Source organism: Ptiloglossa arizonensis, chromosome 3 (genome assembly GCF_051014685.1).
Source record: "Ptiloglossa arizonensis isolate GNS036 chromosome 3, iyPtiAriz1_principal, whole genome shotgun sequence".
Taxonomy (NCBI): domain Eukaryota; kingdom Metazoa; phylum Arthropoda; class Insecta; order Hymenoptera; family Colletidae; genus Ptiloglossa; species Ptiloglossa arizonensis.
Genome location: NC_135050.1, coordinates 5,909,723 through 5,931,306, shown reverse-complemented (window position 1 = coordinate 5,931,306; position 21,584 = coordinate 5,909,723). Strand labels below are relative to the sequence as shown.

The 21,584-nt window shown below is 29.1% G+C and overlaps 1 protein-coding gene across 1 annotated transcript in view; it reads right to left on the bottom strand.

The window, feature by feature from the left end:
• Positions 1-6,334: 6,334 nt before the first annotated feature.
• LOC143144270 (neurotrimin) overlaps positions 6,335-21,584 on the bottom strand; it is a 291,951-nt gene continuing 276,701 nt past the window's right edge. The window contains exons 7-10 of the mRNA XM_076306522.1: positions 15,247-15,396; positions 12,054-12,119; positions 11,264-11,365; positions 6,335-7,063 (exon numbers count right to left, since the gene is read on the bottom strand). Coding sequence (XP_076162637.1) covers positions 6,852-7,063; positions 11,264-11,365; positions 12,054-12,119; positions 15,247-15,396 — 530 coding nt within the window. The 3' untranslated portion in view covers positions 6,335-6,851. The remainder of the gene's footprint in view (positions 7,064-11,263; positions 11,366-12,053; positions 12,120-15,246; positions 15,397-21,584) is intronic.

The following is a 21,584-nucleotide window of genomic DNA, read 5'->3' as shown; positions in this document are numbered from 1 at the left end:
CCTGAACAATAAAGTTAATTGTCTGTATGACCATTTACGGTTAATCGTTGTAGGTTTCGAGCCAAATAGAAGGAACCCATTTTAGGAAGTGTATTGTAGTATAGAGACATGGATCTTGAATAACTGGCTTAATCGAGATCGGGACGAATAGGTGAAACCGAAAAGAACAATAGTAACTTCTTCTCACTGTTAAAAAGTAATTTCTGAGAAGAAATGATTGAATCTATTGAATTTATTCGCGAAATTATTACCTTATAGTATGCCTATTTACAAATATGAATATATTAACGTTTTTCTATTAATATTGTAAAGTAGTTTAATACATAAAGTTGTTGGCGTCAACAACTCTGATCTAGTATTATTTTGTTGCTACTTTTATTGATTTTAGTAATTTATATGAATCTATTCTATGTAAAGTCTTAACTCTTCTTTCTGTAGATTCTACTAGTCTTTCAGTTTTATTAACATTTTTTAAATATGATTATATGCATTAATACTAATATTTTAATTAAAATAATTAATTTATATTATAATTAATAATTTATTAATATTTTACTGTTTATTGTAAAGATAATCATTAATGTTAAGAATCAATTGAAATTAAAGTGAATTATTTCAGACGCAGCACCTATTACTTTTTATGTACACAGTCGCTAAAATAAATAAACGTGGGAGTCCCTCTCGTTTAAAATAGCTCCGATTTTCTGTTATTGAGATATCATTGTTAAAAGGGAGATATAATTTTACGTAAATTACTCTCCGTCATGCTACTTTACTGATCTATCATAGTTCGTCCATTATTTTAAGCGTAGGAGAGTAAATTGTTGAATTTTTTATGTGAGGTTTTTTTATTTATATAAATAATGCATTAAAGAATTTGAAAATATTAAAACGTATTTAGTCGTTTTTGACTAAAATTCTTTAAGAATGAATATTATTTCGGATTATATTTCTAATATTATTTCGGAGACTATTTTAAATATAATCCCGTCTCATTTTTGATAAAAAGTAACATAATATAGAAATAAATTAAGAGTAAAACTAGACAAGAAATCAAAGAATCATTTTTATTGTTAATATGTTTGTAAAAACGAAGCAACAAGTTATTTTTATTCGGAATTCGCAATTGACCATAAGAACTTTTATTTGGTATTGATATCATAAATTTTACCCATTAATAACAAAAAATAAGTGTAGCAGTCTTTTGGATGAAAGTATATATCTATATAGTATAGTCCTATAAGCATCAACTGTGCGAAAGTTATTAAATGTGATATTAAATTGATTTCTTCATAATTTCTTTTATTGATGTGTACACAATACTATTTTCTGTAAAAAAAGCCATAAATAATTTATGTAAAAGAATGTCCTGTAGAGTACAAAGTAGAAAATCAATACTGCAAATTTAATTTATCAAAATATTTAAACAAAAGGTTAACTATTGTACGAATTTTAGGCGAAGAATATGTAAATTGCAATACATATCTGTGATTTCAAAAGTATCAAATACAACAGATAAATGACATATTTTCAATATAAAGTACTTTCTTTAATTACTTACAGTACAGTTTTTAACTAGGTTGTTTTAAGATTCTACAATCGATTTTTTCTGTGTTATGTCATGTTATAATCATACAGGCCACAGCTGTGACAAAAGTATACTTTAGAAAAACATTTCAAACAAAATAGGGTTCTACAAACATATCACATTAAATATTTTCTGTGAAGAAAAGTTACACGATTTTCTTAATTTTGAACTACATGGTATTGCTATTTACTTGTCATGAATTTACATAGAATGATTTATTTATAAAAATTATTCGTAATGTAACATGTATGTATGCGCGTGTAACCCAATAGAAAATTAAAAATATCTCGTTAGTACGTCGACGTTTGTAGAAATAATGTATGTCATACACACAAAATCCTTTATTTACAGATAATAAATTAAACGTTTGCTAAATTACCCAATTATTGAATGTTTACATTCAACCTAGACTAGATTGATGAAAAGATTCCTATTAATTTTTTTTACCACAAATCGCTTTAAAATCTTTTAAAATTGCAGCAATTGATATTAATATCGTCTTATTAATTTTATTTAGCATCGTTTTGTTATTGAAAAACAAATACTGTGTACAATTTGCATCCAGTATTTATAATTTTTGAAACCAACTTCTTTAACTTTTCTTTGCATTTTGTTCATTTCAGTTACTTCAAGAGACAATGGAACGTAATATACGAAATTATCGTGCATAAATGTATAATAAAAAATCCATAAAGATGTATTTGTGATATATTTGAAGATGCTAAAGTGGAATCTATTAAAATGAAGTTAATTTCAAATGCTGCAATATCTAAGAAGCAATAGCGAGCTCATTGAGACCCTATTGACTTCATTACGCTGAGAATTACTATACCGTTATAATCGAACTAAAATCAGTGCGTTACAAATTTAGCTACTTTGTTATTCGTATGTACAAATTTTACAATAAAACTCGTCAACAACGAACAGATTATTATTCATTATTAGAGCCCTTCTTTAGAAGTAATGCTTTTCCCAACACTTTGATTCAAATTTTTTAGACGCATATGAAAATAATGCTAAACTTTTTTATGAACTTCAAGAAACAGAATTAATTAACAATGTACTAAAAACAATAGATGAATACTTTTCATTTTTAATAGTGGCATTCTATGATATGCTCATTTGAATATGATTATAGTACATATATTAATATTCTTAAGGAAATTAGTGTAAAGAATTATGAATGTTACAAATTTTAATATTTCATATGTAGTTTCACATACAAAAGAAGGTTATTATTAAAGTTTCACAAAATATACAAATAATTTGTTCTATTCATCATTGACGATGTTAATATTGTTAACACATTTTACAATGCACAACTGTAGTAACAAATGTGCGTGGATACAATCTTTGCCGATGATTAATATTTACAACGTAAGTATCGATGATTATGAATTCAAATGCATAGAATAAATGGTTGAATAATCGTTTAAAATATTTCTATACAAAACCAAGGTGAATCCACGTTTCCAATGATTGAAATAATATTCATGTCTTAATATAATTTTAAAATTGAAAACTTCATTAAATCCAATGTGTGTAAAAAAGAATACAAATATAACCATTGTTTATTCTATGCACGAACGTAAGTCAGCATAATATATATGTACAAGTTTATTCTTATTAATTTAAATAATAGATAGATATTTCAATACCTTCGTGTTATCATATTGTTGTCATATTTACAGATATATGCAAATCTTTACTTTGGAAGAAAATTTACACGTAACGTTGTTTCTTCGATTTTATACATTATTTCCTACTCTTATGCTTTCACAGATTTCACTACTCGACGCATTTAAATCATTCGAACATTCAACATAAGTTATGTAAACATATATTTACTAACATAACGCATACACATCTGTATACATACACATGTACATCTTAATTATACAAAATCTTGTCAATAAAAACGCTTTACCGCGTTTCTACAGATAACAATATGTAAAGAATGCGTCATCGGTTTACATTATTCCTTTTCATTAGTCTAAATAATATGTTTCGTGTGATACATACACATATAGCACTCGCATATGGCGCTACAATAGTTCAATTACACATCGATTAGGCCGAATATGCATTAACTCGTCAAACTGTTCGCATAACCAGTAAGTGTATCAAGTATACGAGTCAGCATATATACACGTTTACTAGAGGTACAAAATGATATTTATTAATTAACGTGGGAGAGTTAAGGGTACCTATTAGCTAAAAACGAATTTGTATAATCTAAGTCGTTTTCGATTCACTTTTTTTTGTTAGATAAACGATATTACTGGAGAAGTAGGAATATGAAAAGATAAAACATAAAATGACGGGCGATCTTCAACTTTGATAAGAAACGTTCCATAAAACAATCGAACGAAAGTGTACCGGTAAAGAGTTCTATCATTTCCGCTTGTAGAACCGACGGAAATGAAAGGATCTCATTTGGATAACGACGCGTATGATTTCAGAGCTTTTCACCTGACGAACAAAGAAAGAAAAGAGAAAAATCGATAATATCGGGCAAAACGGATAAAAGGAACAACCGTTAAACTTCAATACTGAATGATATTGTAACATGAAATAATTAGGTGAGAAATGTTTGAAGCTGTCTTCGTCTAAAGCGGTGTTAATTATATTTCTTCTTTGTTAATTCATTCCCTTGAGTATCTTTAATGTCGATGCTATAACAAAGTAATGTATTGAGATCTTACTCTCAATAGCATTAAATTTTCTTGTGTTAAGGAATGAATATACATAATCAACAAGGTACAAGGAAATTGTTAATATAATTTACTAAGAAATTGATTTTAGTTTGTAGTTTCTCTTTCGTATTTTGTTGTTATGTACCGTGATATTAGTAAACACTAGGAAGACAAAACTTGGAATGTCATTTTTTATAAAAAATACGAACTTTAACTAAATGTTTACTGGTTAAAAATTTACATAATGTTGCATTATGAGTTTCAATTCAAATACACATAGAACTGAAAATTGTTGGAACAGAAAGTACGAAGTTTACATTGCAAATAATTTAAATATCTCCTGTATAATCTTATAATTGTCACTATCACAGTTGCAATTGAATAAACAAAATGAAAGGCAGATTGGAAAGAAATATTACCGAATACTGATCAAGAGTGATCAAAATTAGTTACATCAATGACATTTTACTGAAAATGATCTTGAATATTAATATTTCACATAAATAATAAACACTCAATAAATATTTCTATAATAAGTTAAGTTTGTGAAATAAATTATTGAATGCTACGTGCAAATTCAACGTCTATGTACACTTTGTAATACTAATTAATTATTGAATGCAAATGACTGTAAAATTAATTGCAGTTTTAATAATTGAGCGTTTTCATAAGAGAAATAAAATTTTCAAATAAATTATTTCGATAAATTATTTCGCCACTTAATTATGGTATATGAGTATACACAAATTGATTCTGCTATGTGCTTAATTTATATCCTCAAGTTTTCATAAACTTATGTATCGTACTAGAGGACTTTATAAACGATTCCAAATGTAGTACTTTCTACAGCTTAATTTAGCATAAATTTTGTTTATACTAAATTCGAACGAAACATCCATTAATAATAGGCGTAGAACTATGTGTTTATTCCATCGAGTGTATGCAACATATAGCATTCTATCGTTGAAAATACATTGTTATTACGATTTAAAGATACACGTTTTAAAATAATAAAATATCTGACACGAGGAAATACAAAAATATGTATCTCTGTTTAGTAATGGTTGTTTGGCCATTGAGAAGTCATACTTATGAATTTTATATTCTATGGCCAGAAAATATATTATTTCCGGCGATGTTTTGTGAAATATCCGTTTCCTTAACGCGTTTAACCCCGAATAAGAATTATCTAACATGTTAAATTTGTCTATGATACATAATTTTTCATACTATAAAACACTTCTCACAATTTATACAGGGTAATCCATACAAAGTGTTTCAGAAACTATTACAAAATTGTCGTTAAAATTCATCTTCTTATACTTTAGAGTTTATGTTGTGTACATTTGTTAAAATGATTTCTAACTTATAACATGTTTGTGTTGATTTGCATTATCCTATTTTGAAATTTGCTTAACAGCGTACAATACAACAACAAATGTTTATATATATTAAATTAAATGCAAAGCTAAATAGAATAATTAGGGCTCGTTCTCGAAGAAAATAATAAAACTGTCATAAAATAAACCATCCTTTGTAGGACTTCCCCGATAGTGGTATTTTATACTATATATTACGCAGAGATCCTCACAGAGCTCTAAAATATGTAAAAGAAAAGTTTTTCCTTTACCTTTGATAGTAATTTCTAAAAAAGCTTGTAACGCTTTAGATTGACCAATTTGTATAGTATGCTTTCCAATAAATTACAAAAACGTCGAAATGTGATCTCTAAAGAAGCGAAAAGAAACACACTCCAAAACATGGGATTACACGCATTAGTGACTTAAACAATTTATAAAAACGTTTATAAATAACCACTTTGAAACAATTAATTATTAATTATAATATTTAAATATAGTTCATAAATAATATGAACAATTGATAAATTTATGTCGAGAATATCGGTCGCCCATCAAACTGTAATAATTAAGGATAAGTATATAAATGTAAAATTATATTCTTTTGTTTAAATTTTTGTTCATCACACTTGAAGAATGAATTGTCATCTCCTTTAATATGAAATATGCACTGAAAGTGACTGTCTTTTATCTTTACCAGTTATATTATACACTTTAAAGAAAAGTTATTTTCATTGGCATATATAATTACACTTCGAAAATAGACCAAATTCTTAAAATACAAATAACATTACATAACAATATAAACTTCAGTTCAAATTGAATCGAGTGTTACTTGATTACAAAAAAAAAGTTAATAATTTAAAAGGAAGCACGATCGAGTAAATACACGTGTGACATTTTTCTCTAATTAAAAGGTATAATTACATCCTTGAATAAACGCCGAAACGTTTGATTCTGCCAATAAAGTTTGGCAAACCATTTAATTCGCCAACTGAAATAGAAAGTTCGTTAAAAGAAATTCAGCTTTGGTGATTTCAGGCACAACAGTCACAACGATAATGGTGTCAATAAATTTGCGCTGTCGATGCACACCTACTAATTGATCCCTTTCGTGGATGAGATAAATGATGATGAACAGGACGAATCTTGATACCCGAAGGATTTTTCTCGAATAATCATTCTTTTCGTTAGGAGAGACTGACGTGACTACGACAGGGTAAATAGCAGGATTATGTAAAAAGCTGCTCTGGATTGCACCAGAAAATTCGAGCTAGTACCCCTGGATGACATGGATTGCGCCGTGTTGTCGATTCTTCGTGGTCGGACTTCGTTGTCGATACTTTTTCGTCCCTTTATTGCTACATCGTTCCCAGCGTCGTTGTAGCCGTCGCTGCTTGCTCTGTCATGAAGTCGTACATCTAAGAACATGTAATTTATGTATTAGATACGATAATTCCAGATGTGAATAATTGTTTCACACCGAGAAAAAATTTGATCATTTGCACGAAATAATTTATCTAAAGTGTCATTTTGTCTAATATCAGCCTAGGTACACTCATTGTTTATTTAATTTAAGTATAACTACGTTACCAGAATATAAATTATTTTCTTCGGTCATTGTTTGTTTAATTTAAGTATAACTATGTTAACAGTATATAAATTATTTTCTTCAATCATTGTTGGTTTAATTTAAGTATAACTAGGTTATTAGTATATAAATTATTTCTGTGCCACTATCTAAGGAATTAGTATTTTTTTGTAGTCTGAAAAAATATTACACCGAAGCAATTTTCAGATTAATTTGATTGTTTCTGGCATGCCTTCCCTTTCTCTTGACGCACGATTGATTATATAAAATAGTTTATTATTTTTATTACGTGATCATTCGTGTGTTGTCTATGTCTCCTATATTGTTACATATCGTAAACAGAAATATTTCGTAGAAACGTATTATTTTTCTTTCATTAATTTTCTTTCTACATCTTGAATTTTAACTTAGGTGCATGGCCGCGGCCGGTTGTGATCTGGTTCTAAATCCCTCCCTATTATATTCATTGAATAAATAGAAAGATTACTAAAAGTAAACAGAATATTTTTTAAATACTTTTTGCTAACAGTTTTTTATTGAATAGTGAGAGAAAGCTAGAATCTGTAGGAGATTACTCAAGAAAGTGTTCTTAATAACATATGTCAAGGTCAAGGTCATCAAATAATTACCTCATTATTTATTACAATGTATAACACCGAAAATAATACTAGCGATAGAAGGAAAATAATTTAATTTTTGTTATCAGAAATATGAAAAAGATTAATATATTTCATAGAAGAACTATAAGACACGTATTCTAATTAGAATCATATCTAAAAACATCGATAACCTTGTAAACACCAAAAAGAAATTATCTTAGAAAGAAAATATTTTTTGCAATATGACTTTTTCAAATTTCATTATTTGTTTTTAAACGAGTATTACAACATAACTAATAATTTTTAAAGAAATCGCTTTTAACACCTTATGTAAACCACGCAATACATATAGACTTAACATATGCGAATGAGGGGGCTATGTTTTTGCTACAGTATTTTATTTTACATCAAATTAAATTTTATACTTTCATAACAAAAAAATTTGATAAAAAAGAAATGGTGTTTTCAAAACATCTATTTTAATATATTATAAGCTGAACTTGTATTTTCAATTTTAGTAACTAGAAAATTTTACTTCTACACACTTCTTTCTCGCAGGTAATACTGAACATGAAGAAAATGAGCTCAGCTATAAATGGCTTTCTTTCTGCTAAAATTAATCAAAGTTGTCACTGATAATTTACAAAGAACGTGACGTTTTCATTATTTTTGAGACGAAGAACTTCTGTGTACAATTACTGCGTCATGTTCGTTTATGTTGTTTGTTTACTGAAGAACACTCCAACCTTTAATTAGGATCTGGAAACATTGGAATTCTTTCTTGGTTATAGATAATAGTATTACAAATCCAGGTTAAAGCTTATGTATATACACAATTCTGTTATTACGTCTATTGGAAAAAAAACATAGATACCAACGCGAATTGCTTGACAAAGTTGACAAAAACTTTTCAATTTCATTCTGTATTATTTTACATTATTTAAGTGTGAAATTCTTGAAGAGAGTCGCACATCCTAGTGGTCGAAACGTCGATTAAACAAACAATTTATTTCCAATCCAATGTTATCTATTATTTCTAAAATAAGTTACACGAGAATAAAGATTTTTATTTTTTTAGAATAGCCTAATAACCCAATATTTTAAATAGAATAATGGGCAAAAATCTGTAACAGAAATTATGGCAGGACTAAATAAATGAAACATCCGATGTTAGGTATTGACTGTAATAATAATACGTTACTACAAAAATTAATCAAGTGTGTAATATACACATCTAATATTAGCTGTCACCCTGGATTTTACAAATTTACTCCAAACAATGATTGACAACTGAAAGGAATGTACAATGTCCAAAAAAAAGACAACTTAGCAAACGAAGGATTAAATTATTTTCCATAGTCGAAACGTTGAAGAAGTTCATAAACCGTATGGGATTTCATCAAAGTCCCGTTAAGAACATAGCATTTGTCAACTCAAAGAAGATCTATGTCGTAGTGCTACGTTGCTGAAAGTTCGCGGGTAAATTTCACGCCTTCTCTTAAACTTTCCCTTCAAAAAGTTTCTCACCCTGCTGTGCGTAAGTTCTCGCATTACGGCAGGGCGATGATTTAAAAGGAAGATCTTCAGAATTTCTGAGCGGGATAACGTATTTATGTTAAAATACGCCCCTCCGTTTCCACTTTTCATTCTCTGTAAAGTTTTTGATGAAATTCTATAATTAAATCCGATAAGTAGAACAGTTCGAATAGAAAGCGGTAATAGATTTTGTTGCCCGATTTATTTCGAATTTACCAACAATTTGGTATGCTCGAAGTGATTAAACAATACGAATGTAAAAAATTACAATGGCTGACACGCAATCTGAAAAAAGCGTTTGGTGAAACGGGATTGTCACTGCACCATCGTAACACTGCAAGTTTAATTCAATTTTTGTTTGGAAGGATCCATGACATGTAAGCCCGCGTACGCGCGTTTGAATATTCAAACTTGTTTCGACAACACTGCAACTGTTCCTAGAATACACAATTGCAGCGATGAAACAAAAACCGGAATTGTTGAAAATTATATCTGGAAACATTTAACGTGGAAATGAAACACAAGGCAGAAACCTAGCTCGTTTACCGGAACAGAGAATTTAAAACTTGTTGTACGAATGATAATTGCAATAAAACGTTTATTGTTTACTTCAACGGCTATTGTGGATTTGCTCAGATAACGTAGCATCACCAATTAAAATTTAGAAATCATGAAATTTTATATTGTAACTGTACAAATCGTATAGACGTATATTAGTTTAAAGATTTAATAAAATATCTACAATTGTTATTATTCAGTAATGTAATTTACTTTTAAATATTTTTATAAACATAATATTTCGGAAAGAGTAATGTGTATTATACAGTAGAACATCGATTATCTAAATATCGATTATCCAATGTATTAATTATTCCAATTTCGATTATTTTAACGACGGATTAGCCGACGTGGAATAAACAACGTATTTGAATAATGTATGTAAATATATAACAATGTTTGCATTTTGGGTTTAAAAACTGCAGTGTAATGTAGATTTAGAAATAGACGTAGATAAAAGTAATCTAGAATATATCATTATAAATAATGATGATATTATTTTAACCATTCTTAGCAAAAATGATATATACGAAACCATGGTAATATGTACTATACAAATACATTGTGAAGCTTAAGGTGCATTAGATATTGTATTACAATGAGCAAATAAACAAAAAGAAATAAGCGCTCTACAGATGTTCAGTTTAAGGAGTGTTCGAAATTTGGCGTTATCTAAATACGAATAATTATTATTTTTGTAATACAGCTCTTTTACCAGGCATGTACCCTTTTATGTGATAGTATTCATGTTTGAAAATTGTTATATTACCGGTCATTTTATGACATTTGCAAATTTGATTCTTCCAAACCTATTATCCAAATAGTTGTTCGATATGTTTTCCAATTAATTCGGATAATCCACGTTCGACGATAAACAAATTCTTTTATAATTTATAATAGCACCAAGTTGCAAACATTCAAGCACATTGCAACCGTTCTACAAGAAAAAAACAATACATATTACGTCTACTGATGTACAATTAATAGAATGTATATTAATCATCTACAGTGAAGAAATTAAAAGTATATTATCATTTACAGTAAAGAAAATGTTAAACACAAATGTAAAGATATTAGAAGTTTCTTTGGTCTCTTATAACATCTAGATACACAACACTTCTTCGCATTTACTAATGTCAAATGAGGTGATATTTTTCTTTATAAGAGTACTTATTAATTGCAACGAATCTAATTATCTAATTTCAGTTCTCCTGTTTAAAGAGTGTTATTATGTTATATATTGCATATTAGTTGTAACTTATTAAATTAGAAACATTGTTAATATTTTGCAACAATAACATTTAAGACAATATTTAATGATAAAAAAAGTTACGTACCATCGTTTCTAACAACATTGGGTAACGACGAATCCTTCAACCGATTGGGACTCGGTTCTGCACTAGGTAACGGTCTTTGTCGCGAGTTTTGAATATTTTCAACTAAAAATTAAATACAGATATCAACAATGTATTATACTAATTGTGTGTTATATTATAATTCGTTGTAATATAATAGATCGTGGTTTAACACGTTCACAGTCTGCGCTTATATACTTGAGTACCACTCAAATTTGCAAAAATATTCTAGTTTCCTTTTCTAAATGACACACATTATTTCTATGATATATCTACATTTTGTATTTTTAAAAAAGCTTGGAGTTTAAACTGACGGGTGATATTGGTTCGTGCTCTAACTTACATATTAGTCGGTGAATTGTGAACGTGTCATTTATGTTAATAAATTTATGTTATGCTTCCACGTCTTCAAACAACGGTCTTATTAATTTTATGATATTTTCTTCATAGTATGTATTATTCAAATTGAAATATAGTTGTGAATTCTTTTGCTTCGATAATCGTTACTCTTAACAAAAATGATTTAAGGAATATTTGTTCTCGTTAGTTCTATCAAAGACTATTAAAACAGACGAAATTTTAGTTTGTTGAAGAATCACCCGAACGTTGTTAAAAATCTAACAAATAGCATTGGCATTTATTTGGAAGAAAGTAAATAAAAAAAGTGTCGTTCAATGTATCAATATTTTAATTTTTATCGGTCTCGTTACTTTTCTGTCGCATTGGTAGTTACAAAAGCAACTTATTAAAATGTTTTTGTGCATAAATTTACCTTCTTGAATTGTAGGAATTGGAGTAGTGGTTGAGGTTCTCGATTCCGTTGTTGGGGTTGGAATATCTGCAAAACATGTAATTTTAGGTGAAAGCTTGCTTACTTTGTAAATCGTATTCATATAAAGGATATAATTACTGGAGAAATATTTTTTAAAGATCAACTATACAGACATATACATTTGATGAATTTTCTAACTTAAATTTGTGCAAAATGGACCCCCACGCGATAGAAACTTGTTTTTGTATACTTCTATCTTGCATATTCCAATTTATATCGTGTTTACATTTTACCTCATGCAAGAATTACCTACAAGAGGAGTACGCGAACTTGAAAATTCAAACAAATTTGAAACTTTCCAGAAATGTAATTCAAGTGATGCTAATAACATAACTAGTTTTTGTTTTAATAGTAAAACTATCCCAAGAATGAAAACACTTCCTCAAAGAAGTTGTGAATTTTCACATTATCGTGATCATCTTCGAAACTGTACAAAATATCGAAATTGTTTTGAATTAAACTGTTTCCAATATCTTTTATGGTTTCACAAATATTCATGATGAATATACTATATATATATTATAATATTCATGATCTCTTTGAGGGAGTCAAATTTCCCTCGTCAGTAATAACGACACAAAATCTTTAGCTTCCAGATTAAATTCTCACGACCATTGAAGTTGTTCTTATTTAATTCGCGAAATCCTCTTGCGTTCTAGTTACTTTTGACATATTATTTAGTAAAAGGTTTAAAATGCAAATGTGCGTTAAATCGCGCCCGTAGATGAACGACTGTTTAAGTGGTTTTCCAATAATCCATCGAATTGGAAACTGATTAAAGCACAAAGCCAAAGAGTTTTATCTACAAGCAAGTTAACACGAAACTAACAATTATACTCGGATAGATAGCCAGTGGCATCTTTTTATTGATGAACAGATGAACAGTCACGGTTATCGGCGATTCATGGCTAGTCTCCAGGAAATACGATTTTCAAGAAAATAGAAAGGTCCACTTTATCCGAACAATAAACTGCCTTTTAATATTTACCTTGGAATAATTGGCAAACATCCTTAAGGCTATCGAGTCTGTTAATAAACTTTCCATTGTACGTCACATGTACTGACTTAATTTTATGCGAGTAGTCATTTGTACATTATCGAGAAAAGTTCGTACGAGGTCATATTTGTTGGTAAAAGTGTAAAATACCGTTTTACGGAGACGTACTAACAATAAGACTAAGAAAAGGATAATCTTGGTGTCCGTAATTTTGCAAAATACTTTTGATACACTTTCGAAAACAAGAAAACACTTTGTTAATATACGAAAAACTATTTAAAATTTTGCAATAAATAGAAAATGGTTCTCTGAACTTATCATTTGACAGTTTAAAATTTCAAGTTAAATCAATGTTAGAATCTTTCACTTCTAATCTTTTCTTATTTCACTTTTAAAATATTTAAAGGCAATTAGGATTATGTTTCTATTTTACCTTTCATTATTTTGTGCATAAAGTTAATTGTCTTTTCAAACATTAACAATTTTCCTAAGAAAATAAACTCGATACGTAGTTTGCAGTTCAACAAACAATATTTCAAACTGCTATTCATGAATGGTAAGCAGGCAACACGTATGATGAATTCCAGGAATTTACCATCTTTATATTTCTAAGATTTTGCAACTTGTTAGCCTTAGAAAATACATTTACTTCAACCATTAAAGACAGTAGAAGAAATTCATAGCTACTAAAAGCATTTAAGGTTTTATATTTTGTTCAAAACACCGATAATTACACTTTAAATTTAAAGCAGTTGTTTTTACATCATGTTAACAATAGTTACATCCCACTTTTATACTTTAATAAAACCTATAAATAGGGTATTCTTCGAATTTTGATACAGTCCACCAAAATCTATATCTGCCATAAATTTAGTTACAAGTATTTAGACTATGGAATAAAAAATAAGAACCATTATCACTTTCAACTAATCAGAATTTGTTTATACAGTTAATAAGAAGACAAAATTATGATAATTATAAAACAAGCATTATAGTTACTTTTAGCAAAAGCATAAACTTGAACTATCTAGTTTCATATGTTTTTACACTGGAGAATTTTTAATCTATATCTTATGAAAAAATGATCTGCTCACTCGGTAATGTCTTTTTTTTTGGAATTGTAATAAACGTTGATATTGTAACAACTCCTTTTAATATATCTTTGTAAAAAGTTCGTAAAGACAACTGTGTTAATTAATTCCATTTTGTCGCAAAATTCGACAACAGACGACTATTTAATTAAAGTTGTATCTTAAGCATGAAAAGAACAGAAGAGAAAAATATTTTTCGTTTAATCTCAATTCTGAAACGTATATGTTGTACCTGTAGCGTTGTTGCAGGCACCAGGTGGCTCTGCATCAATTCTTTTATTAAAAACATGCCGTACACTTCGTACAATTCTTGGTCCTTTTATCGAAAGAATGGTATCGATTTCAATGATCATTTTGAACCTCCTAACTTGTACCTTTATTTCGATATTGTCACGTAGTTTTCTTTCTATCTAGTAATCCTATTAACATTTTTCGGGGAAGAATAATGTCTTTCCACTTTTTTAAAACAAATAGTAGCTATTTACAATTTTGATACGATAATATCGCTTTATTCTTTCAATAATATTGTTTTATTCATACTTCGAATCTTCGAAAGTAGTAATGTTTCAACGTGTTATGCGGAATTTAGTTTATTAAAAAATTTAGATCGATTATTTCTACTGGATGTAGTCATGTAAGATATTTTGTAAGGAAAAAGAGGTTTGGGTTTATCGATTTGCAATTTTAGATGGATTTTTTTTCGATTACTGTAGACTCAAGAGTCTTGCTTAGATATCGTAAAAACGTACAAAATTATAGTGATTAAGTATTTACTTCGTGTATAGTTTAATTTGAGGTCCTACCTTCCTAGATCAAATGACTTGAGAAAACTGTCAGTAATCGATATGCTCTAGAAAGCTTTCTGATCTTACAAATATTGTTTACAATTTTATCACAATATTGATATGAAAATGGTTCTAAATGCATACACTGCTTAATTTTGCTATAACTATATTTGAATTCCACTAATCAATGTACATAAGTAATAAGACGTGTATGTTATTTTATACTTTTTATAATTAATTATGGAGAAAAGCATACTTACGATACAGTTTAATGCTGCCATCCGTGTCTCCGAGAGAATTATTTGATATGCATTTGTAGATTCCGTAATCGGACATTTCCACCGAAAATATTGTAAGTTTCATATGTACTTTGTACGGACTCTCCGATTGTGACTGTTCATATTTCCCTCCTAAAAAAAAAAATCAAATCAATCAAGAACAGCTTCCATTCAACAGGTTCAATATAACAATAATAATTAGAAGTATTAATATCGTATCCGATAATTAAATGGAGAATTAATATTACAAATACATCTACATTTAATAGCGGTAATTTAATTAATACTTGAATGTACGATTTGTACGATTACGTGTAATTACATGACATTTAGATTATTAGTTACCAGAAGTGTAATAAAAGTAAAACACAATTGATTGAAAAACTTGTAAGCTGTAAAAATCTATTTTTTAATATAATTTAAGAAATGCTACTGAATTTACATATTAAATATACATTTATACATTACACAAATATTACATTTAGTACACATGAAGTGAACATTTTTTGTATTCTAACTGGAATAAATGTCTAAAGCATAGAAAAAATATTAGATGCGTAGTTTTTGTTTTATGACACTGGAAGTTGAGAAAGTGAAAGAGAAATAGGTAAGAAAAACGGAAGGAATACGATTTTGTCTTGGACCTGCTAAAGTCGCAGTCAAGTAGATTGTTCAGTTAAGGACACTTTCTTGCTGTTGAAGACTGTGCTTTTTTACTTCCTTTCTTTCGGTGTCTTATCGAGCTTCTTCGTCTATATTCTGCTGGTTTGTGCTCCCTTCTTAAGGAAACAAACTAACGAAGCGATTTAACAAAGAGAGGTCGCACCTATAGGATTGCGGATTTCATTCAAATTTGTTCAAGTAATTCTGGAGGTAAAAGTAAGCGGACACATATCCAACATTGTTTATCATTGCTTATTCTTTACAAAGATAAAAGACATTTAATTTTTGGAATTTCTTGATACATTTGATTTCATCGAAGAACTAGAATGACTATTCAGTGAAGGTAAATAGGTAGTAGATTCATGTCCTGAGGATATCTCGAGTTTGAATCCCTCAACGATAACATTTCTCCTATCTTTTCTTTCCGTTTCCTTTATTTTGATACATGTTTTTTCCTATATTTATTTGTTTCTTTATTTACTTCTAATTTTTTGTATTTTAAGTTGTCTAGCAATGCCTTAGATAGTATGCATCGTAAAAACATGTAGAGCATAAACATTTTCGCAATCTGCACACTTTATAAAAGCTAATGCATTACATAGACATTTAACTTTTTATATTATTTTTGGAACACAAACTTGATTAACATTAGACAAAAATGACTTCTCACATATTAATTTTATAGCGTACCACGGATCACGTATCATATCCTTAAAAATCGGTGCCAATAATTGATAATGAACTATGGAATGTATTTTTATAAGAAAAAAAGAAAAGAATTGATCGTTAAAAAATTTGTTCGTTACGAAATTTAAAACTTCAAATATCCTAAGGATATGAATCTTCTATCTATTCATCTTCACCGAACAGCCATTGCAATTCTTTGATAAAATTAAATATATCAAAAAATTCCCAAAACTAAGTGTCCACTTATTTTTATTTTTAGAATCACCGGAAAAAAATTTGAATGAATTCTGCGGTTCCATAAGTATGATGTCTCCTTCCTAGAGAATACTCTATCTAATAAAACACTCAAGTCATTTTTAACACGAAACGAACAGTGAATATTTCGGAATGTACTTTTGCACGTCATTCAATTTTTATCCGTTCAAACTGTATGGTCTACCTTACGCTCGATCAACTATAAAAGCAGGCATTAAGGTCGCTCGCATGAATACATATCCATCACGGAATCTGGTCTCTCTCCATTGGGTCGACAAATTGCTCTGTCTCGTTACTTTTTATTCCTCTATATATTTGTTGCCGATTAATTTAGCTAAAATGTATGTGTAATATTTCGCGCACATACACGTATGTAAGTAAATAAGGTTTTCATGATGTATAAACTTGATAATAATTATTATCGTAATTTGTTAATATTTCAATACATAGAAGTTACATTAAAAGACATTTATCAGTTAATTTGTCAATAAATCGGGAATGTAATGCTGGCAATTATAAATTTATTAGAAAGAATGTGAACTATTGTTCATCACTATGTTAAGAAATTGTACGATTTTTATTCATACTCTTAGGTGACAATGCTGAGTCACCAAAGACCCATTCTTCCGCACTGATTTATCTCAGAGTTGTGTCACTTACGTTGTATAGTTTAAAGCGCAGCACTCCCCTCTCCCATTGTCTCGTTATAAGTTCGTTTCTGCATCGAATGAATGTACATACGTTTATTCTATTAACATTTTATAAAACAGTATAAAAAGTCTCTAAATTAATGTTATAAAATTCGAATACCGGAATCATTAGTTTCCACACATCTTGAAAATGTAATTGAATCCACAAGACAAAAATAACTTTAGAATTTCGAAAACACATCAGATATTACACATGCATTGGGAATGATAAGAACTATCATTATTTACTCAATTTGGAGAAAAATATAATTTTAAATTTTTAACTATTTGAAGAAATAGTTCAGAAATTTAATATGAAAATCGTTTGCTCTCTGTGTATGATTTTTGAATGTTAAACGTGATTTAAAATTATATGAAAAATTTCCAAACGCAAATTTATCAACATCGAGAATCTCTCACAAGCACTGTAAATTTTGACCCGTTATTGACACGGTAATTTAACGATGGCTACGAATAGAAACAATCGTACATTTTCCCAGTAACTGCACGAGTCGTACGTTGCTTTCATTCCTTCACACGTGCTTGTGTGTTTCTGTAACCGTCACACCACCTTCCCTCTAACCACCTTCAACACACCCTACTCACACACTTTCTCACACCTTGAGTGGATTATGAAAATTATAACGGGCTCCTAGTTCAGCCCGGGTAGTCTGTGCTAATCGTTCAAAGTTTACACTCGTTAGGCTCGTTACGTTTGATATGCCTGATTCGCTTAATACGTTTGATGCACTGATAAGGAAATACATAGATTCCTTTTGTAACAAAAATATTTTCTCTGTAAACGTTGTTATTGAGGGAGTACAGGGTAGAAATTCTAAAAACCACTAACGTTGTTTACAGAATCAAATGTTTTAATTACAATTTCGTCTATGTGAATTAACCTAAATGGAGATTTACAACCAGAATAAATGAACACAAAATTAGTTCAAGTAAGTTACAAAACCCTGTCATTAAAAACCAATGTAAAAAGTACAACCATGTCATTAATTGCAACGAGACAACCATTTTTATTACAAAAGTTTTAAAAAAGCTTAATTTAAAAAATTCTCCATATCAAAGAATACGAAAATGTTGCTTTCAATTTATAAACTAACAGAAGTAACTTAAATTTTAACTATACAGAATTGTTCTCCCATAATTAAAATACAAATATTCAAAAAGGTAAGACTAATCTGGCAACTATAATTTGATCGAGTTGTTTCATTTTCTATTTTATTACATTGACTGCTGTTATTATAAAAAAGTAATGTTTGTCTAAATTCATTGTAATTGTTAATTATCGTAGTTTTCTAGTTAGGTCCTATAGATTAGTGCCTTTGTTATCGAATACACGATACTCACAAGAAGAAAACTTTATACCTCATGCTACTTGCAACAGAAGAAAAGGAGTTGTAGAACCATTACAGAATTTGATCACGCTATGTGCTCATTATTTCACCACTGGATGTCGAAACAAGATCCGTATATTACGCAAAATTATGGAACTATTATGAGATGATGAGCTTATAATCAGCAACATTGTCATAAATGTGGTAACATTAAAACAAGTATATTCTTGAACGATGGTGTTCCGTTTTGAACAAAAATTTGTACAAAATATTTTACCTCGTTTGGAATACGACTCGATAAAATATACTATTTTAAAAAAGTCCCCGCCTCTCTGTTTTCCATTTATGTATCAAGTTCGCCTAATTGTCGTTATTTTATCGAGCGTCGCATAGCGGCAAATTTAGCCGAAATTGTGGGCAAAAACAAAAACAATCTTTTTATTCCAAAAGTCTCTTTAATATATTTCATTTATGAATGGTGCGAGTATGACTTTTTATTAAAATTAATTTTTTTCTCTCAAAGATATACGAGTTAAAAGTTGTTAATTCTATAACATGAACTTCCTCATTCATATTATCTAATGTGTTTTAAATTGAATTGTATTTTAATTTCAATGTTTTATTTAATTTATCATTGAAGTTATCAGTTAACTTAGTTACTCTTTCGGTAACATCAGTTGGATGCGTTTTATGCAATCTCCACGGTATGGTTGTCTTTGTTAAAGTCATTTGTTAAAATATTTGGATGATAACCTAGTCTAATTTTGTATTTTCCTGAGTATTAGGAACAAATTGTAGCGGAAGATGGCATTAATTGAACGATAAAAGGACAAAAAATAACGGAATAAGAAAAAATAGTTTTCCGATTAACGATATGAAGACGCGGAAGAATCGTATCTGTGTGTGAAATCTGTAGGTATAATGACACACGATAAAGCAAAGAAGTGTTTTCTCAGTTGGTGGAAACTTTTTGGTAGATAGAGAAAGAGAATTAGGTAAGAGAAACAAAAAGCGACACGACCGTAGTACTATAGAATCCATTTATGTAGTCATTTCATCGACTATTCCAAACGAAAGAAAAACTACTCGTATTACTAGCTTTAAGTTTCGAAGAAAATTAAAAAGTTTAACGACGTTGAACTCAACGTCGAGTATTGCTGCACTAAACATTCGACGAATTTTATTTTTAGGAATAAAACTCTCTTTAACCGAAAAGTTATAATTACGGATATTTTCGTTTTTTGTTCCATTACACATTTCGATTGTATCTGACACGCGGCTATGAATTGTAAAATATATACATAAAAAATAAATCAAACAATATTAAATACAACATATAGCATTTAACTTCTTTTTAATATCCCTGTATTTTCAGTTTGAATCAGGTATTTCAAATAATATCGTTCCGTATTTTTAAACACAGCGCTAACAAATTCAGCATTTAAAATATGTTTATTTATCAACGTATACAAATAAAATTTATAACGAACTTGTATATTATTTTTAGCTGTCTTATCATTGTTTACAATGAACCGGTCCAAATTACGTAACAGGTTGAGGATCAAACTGGGAAGTTTTACAAAATAATTAATCACAGTAGCTCAATCTTACATATAGACTAGAATTTTAAAACAATGACATATTTTAACAAACGAGGCAAATTTTTCCTAAATCTCAAATTATAGTACTGGCTCACCTAAGTGACAGTGCAATTAAGGCAACTCTTCGTTACTAAGGTGGAACTCATAAAATTGATCGAGGTATTAAGGTTTGAATGTTTAGTAGCTGTAGAGTTTACAGAGGTTTATTACCACCTTTGTTTCTCTTTTCTCAGCTATCAGTACGTTTCTTGTTTGCAAAAAATATGAAAAGGACATTCATTTGAATAAAACATTTTCCCATAGATTGGGTACAGTAGATTAAGGGTAATTGCTACACTTGGGTCGATACATACATCATAACCGTAGGAGGAACTTTAAATGCCTTTTTCTCAAAACTTTATTCTTCAAATTGTAGGTACTGCTCTGTCATATAAGTACTGGATTGATCGATTGAACTTTTACTTACATAAACAATAAATGTCTCGCTCTAGACTGAATCAGGTTTATGTCGATATTTGTAATTTTCTTTTCACGTCTGGGTGAATTAGCAGAATTAATGCTGGTAATGAATTTTATAGTTTCAAAGGCCATAGATTCGTTCGGAAATGGTGTGTTACCGGACATAAAAAGACAATTTATTCTGAGCCGTTAACGATAGTGGAAAATATGGGTAAATCAATTGTTACAATGTGTGCTGCATTTACATTTGGAGCTATTCAACGTGCTTTATCTTCAACGAACAAATTGATTGCTGTATTCATGATTCTAAATATCATTCTAAGCATCAAGGTTAGATCGAATAAGTAATGAACGAAGAATGATTTTGTATTCGTGAATTATGAGGATTGGGACAGGAATTTAATCTTTATACTTCTTTCAAATTCTAGCATAAAAGGTTGCGTATGATCAAACGATAGAATATATTTCTTTTTCAACGTTCGATGTAATCCCGAATCTAGAAAAAGTAATTAGTATAATGTATGTCTCCTCAGAAGTATGAATCTTTTGTGTAAATTATTTTTTTATGCAACATATAGTGTTATTAAGTACTTCGTCTATAATATTATATCATGTGT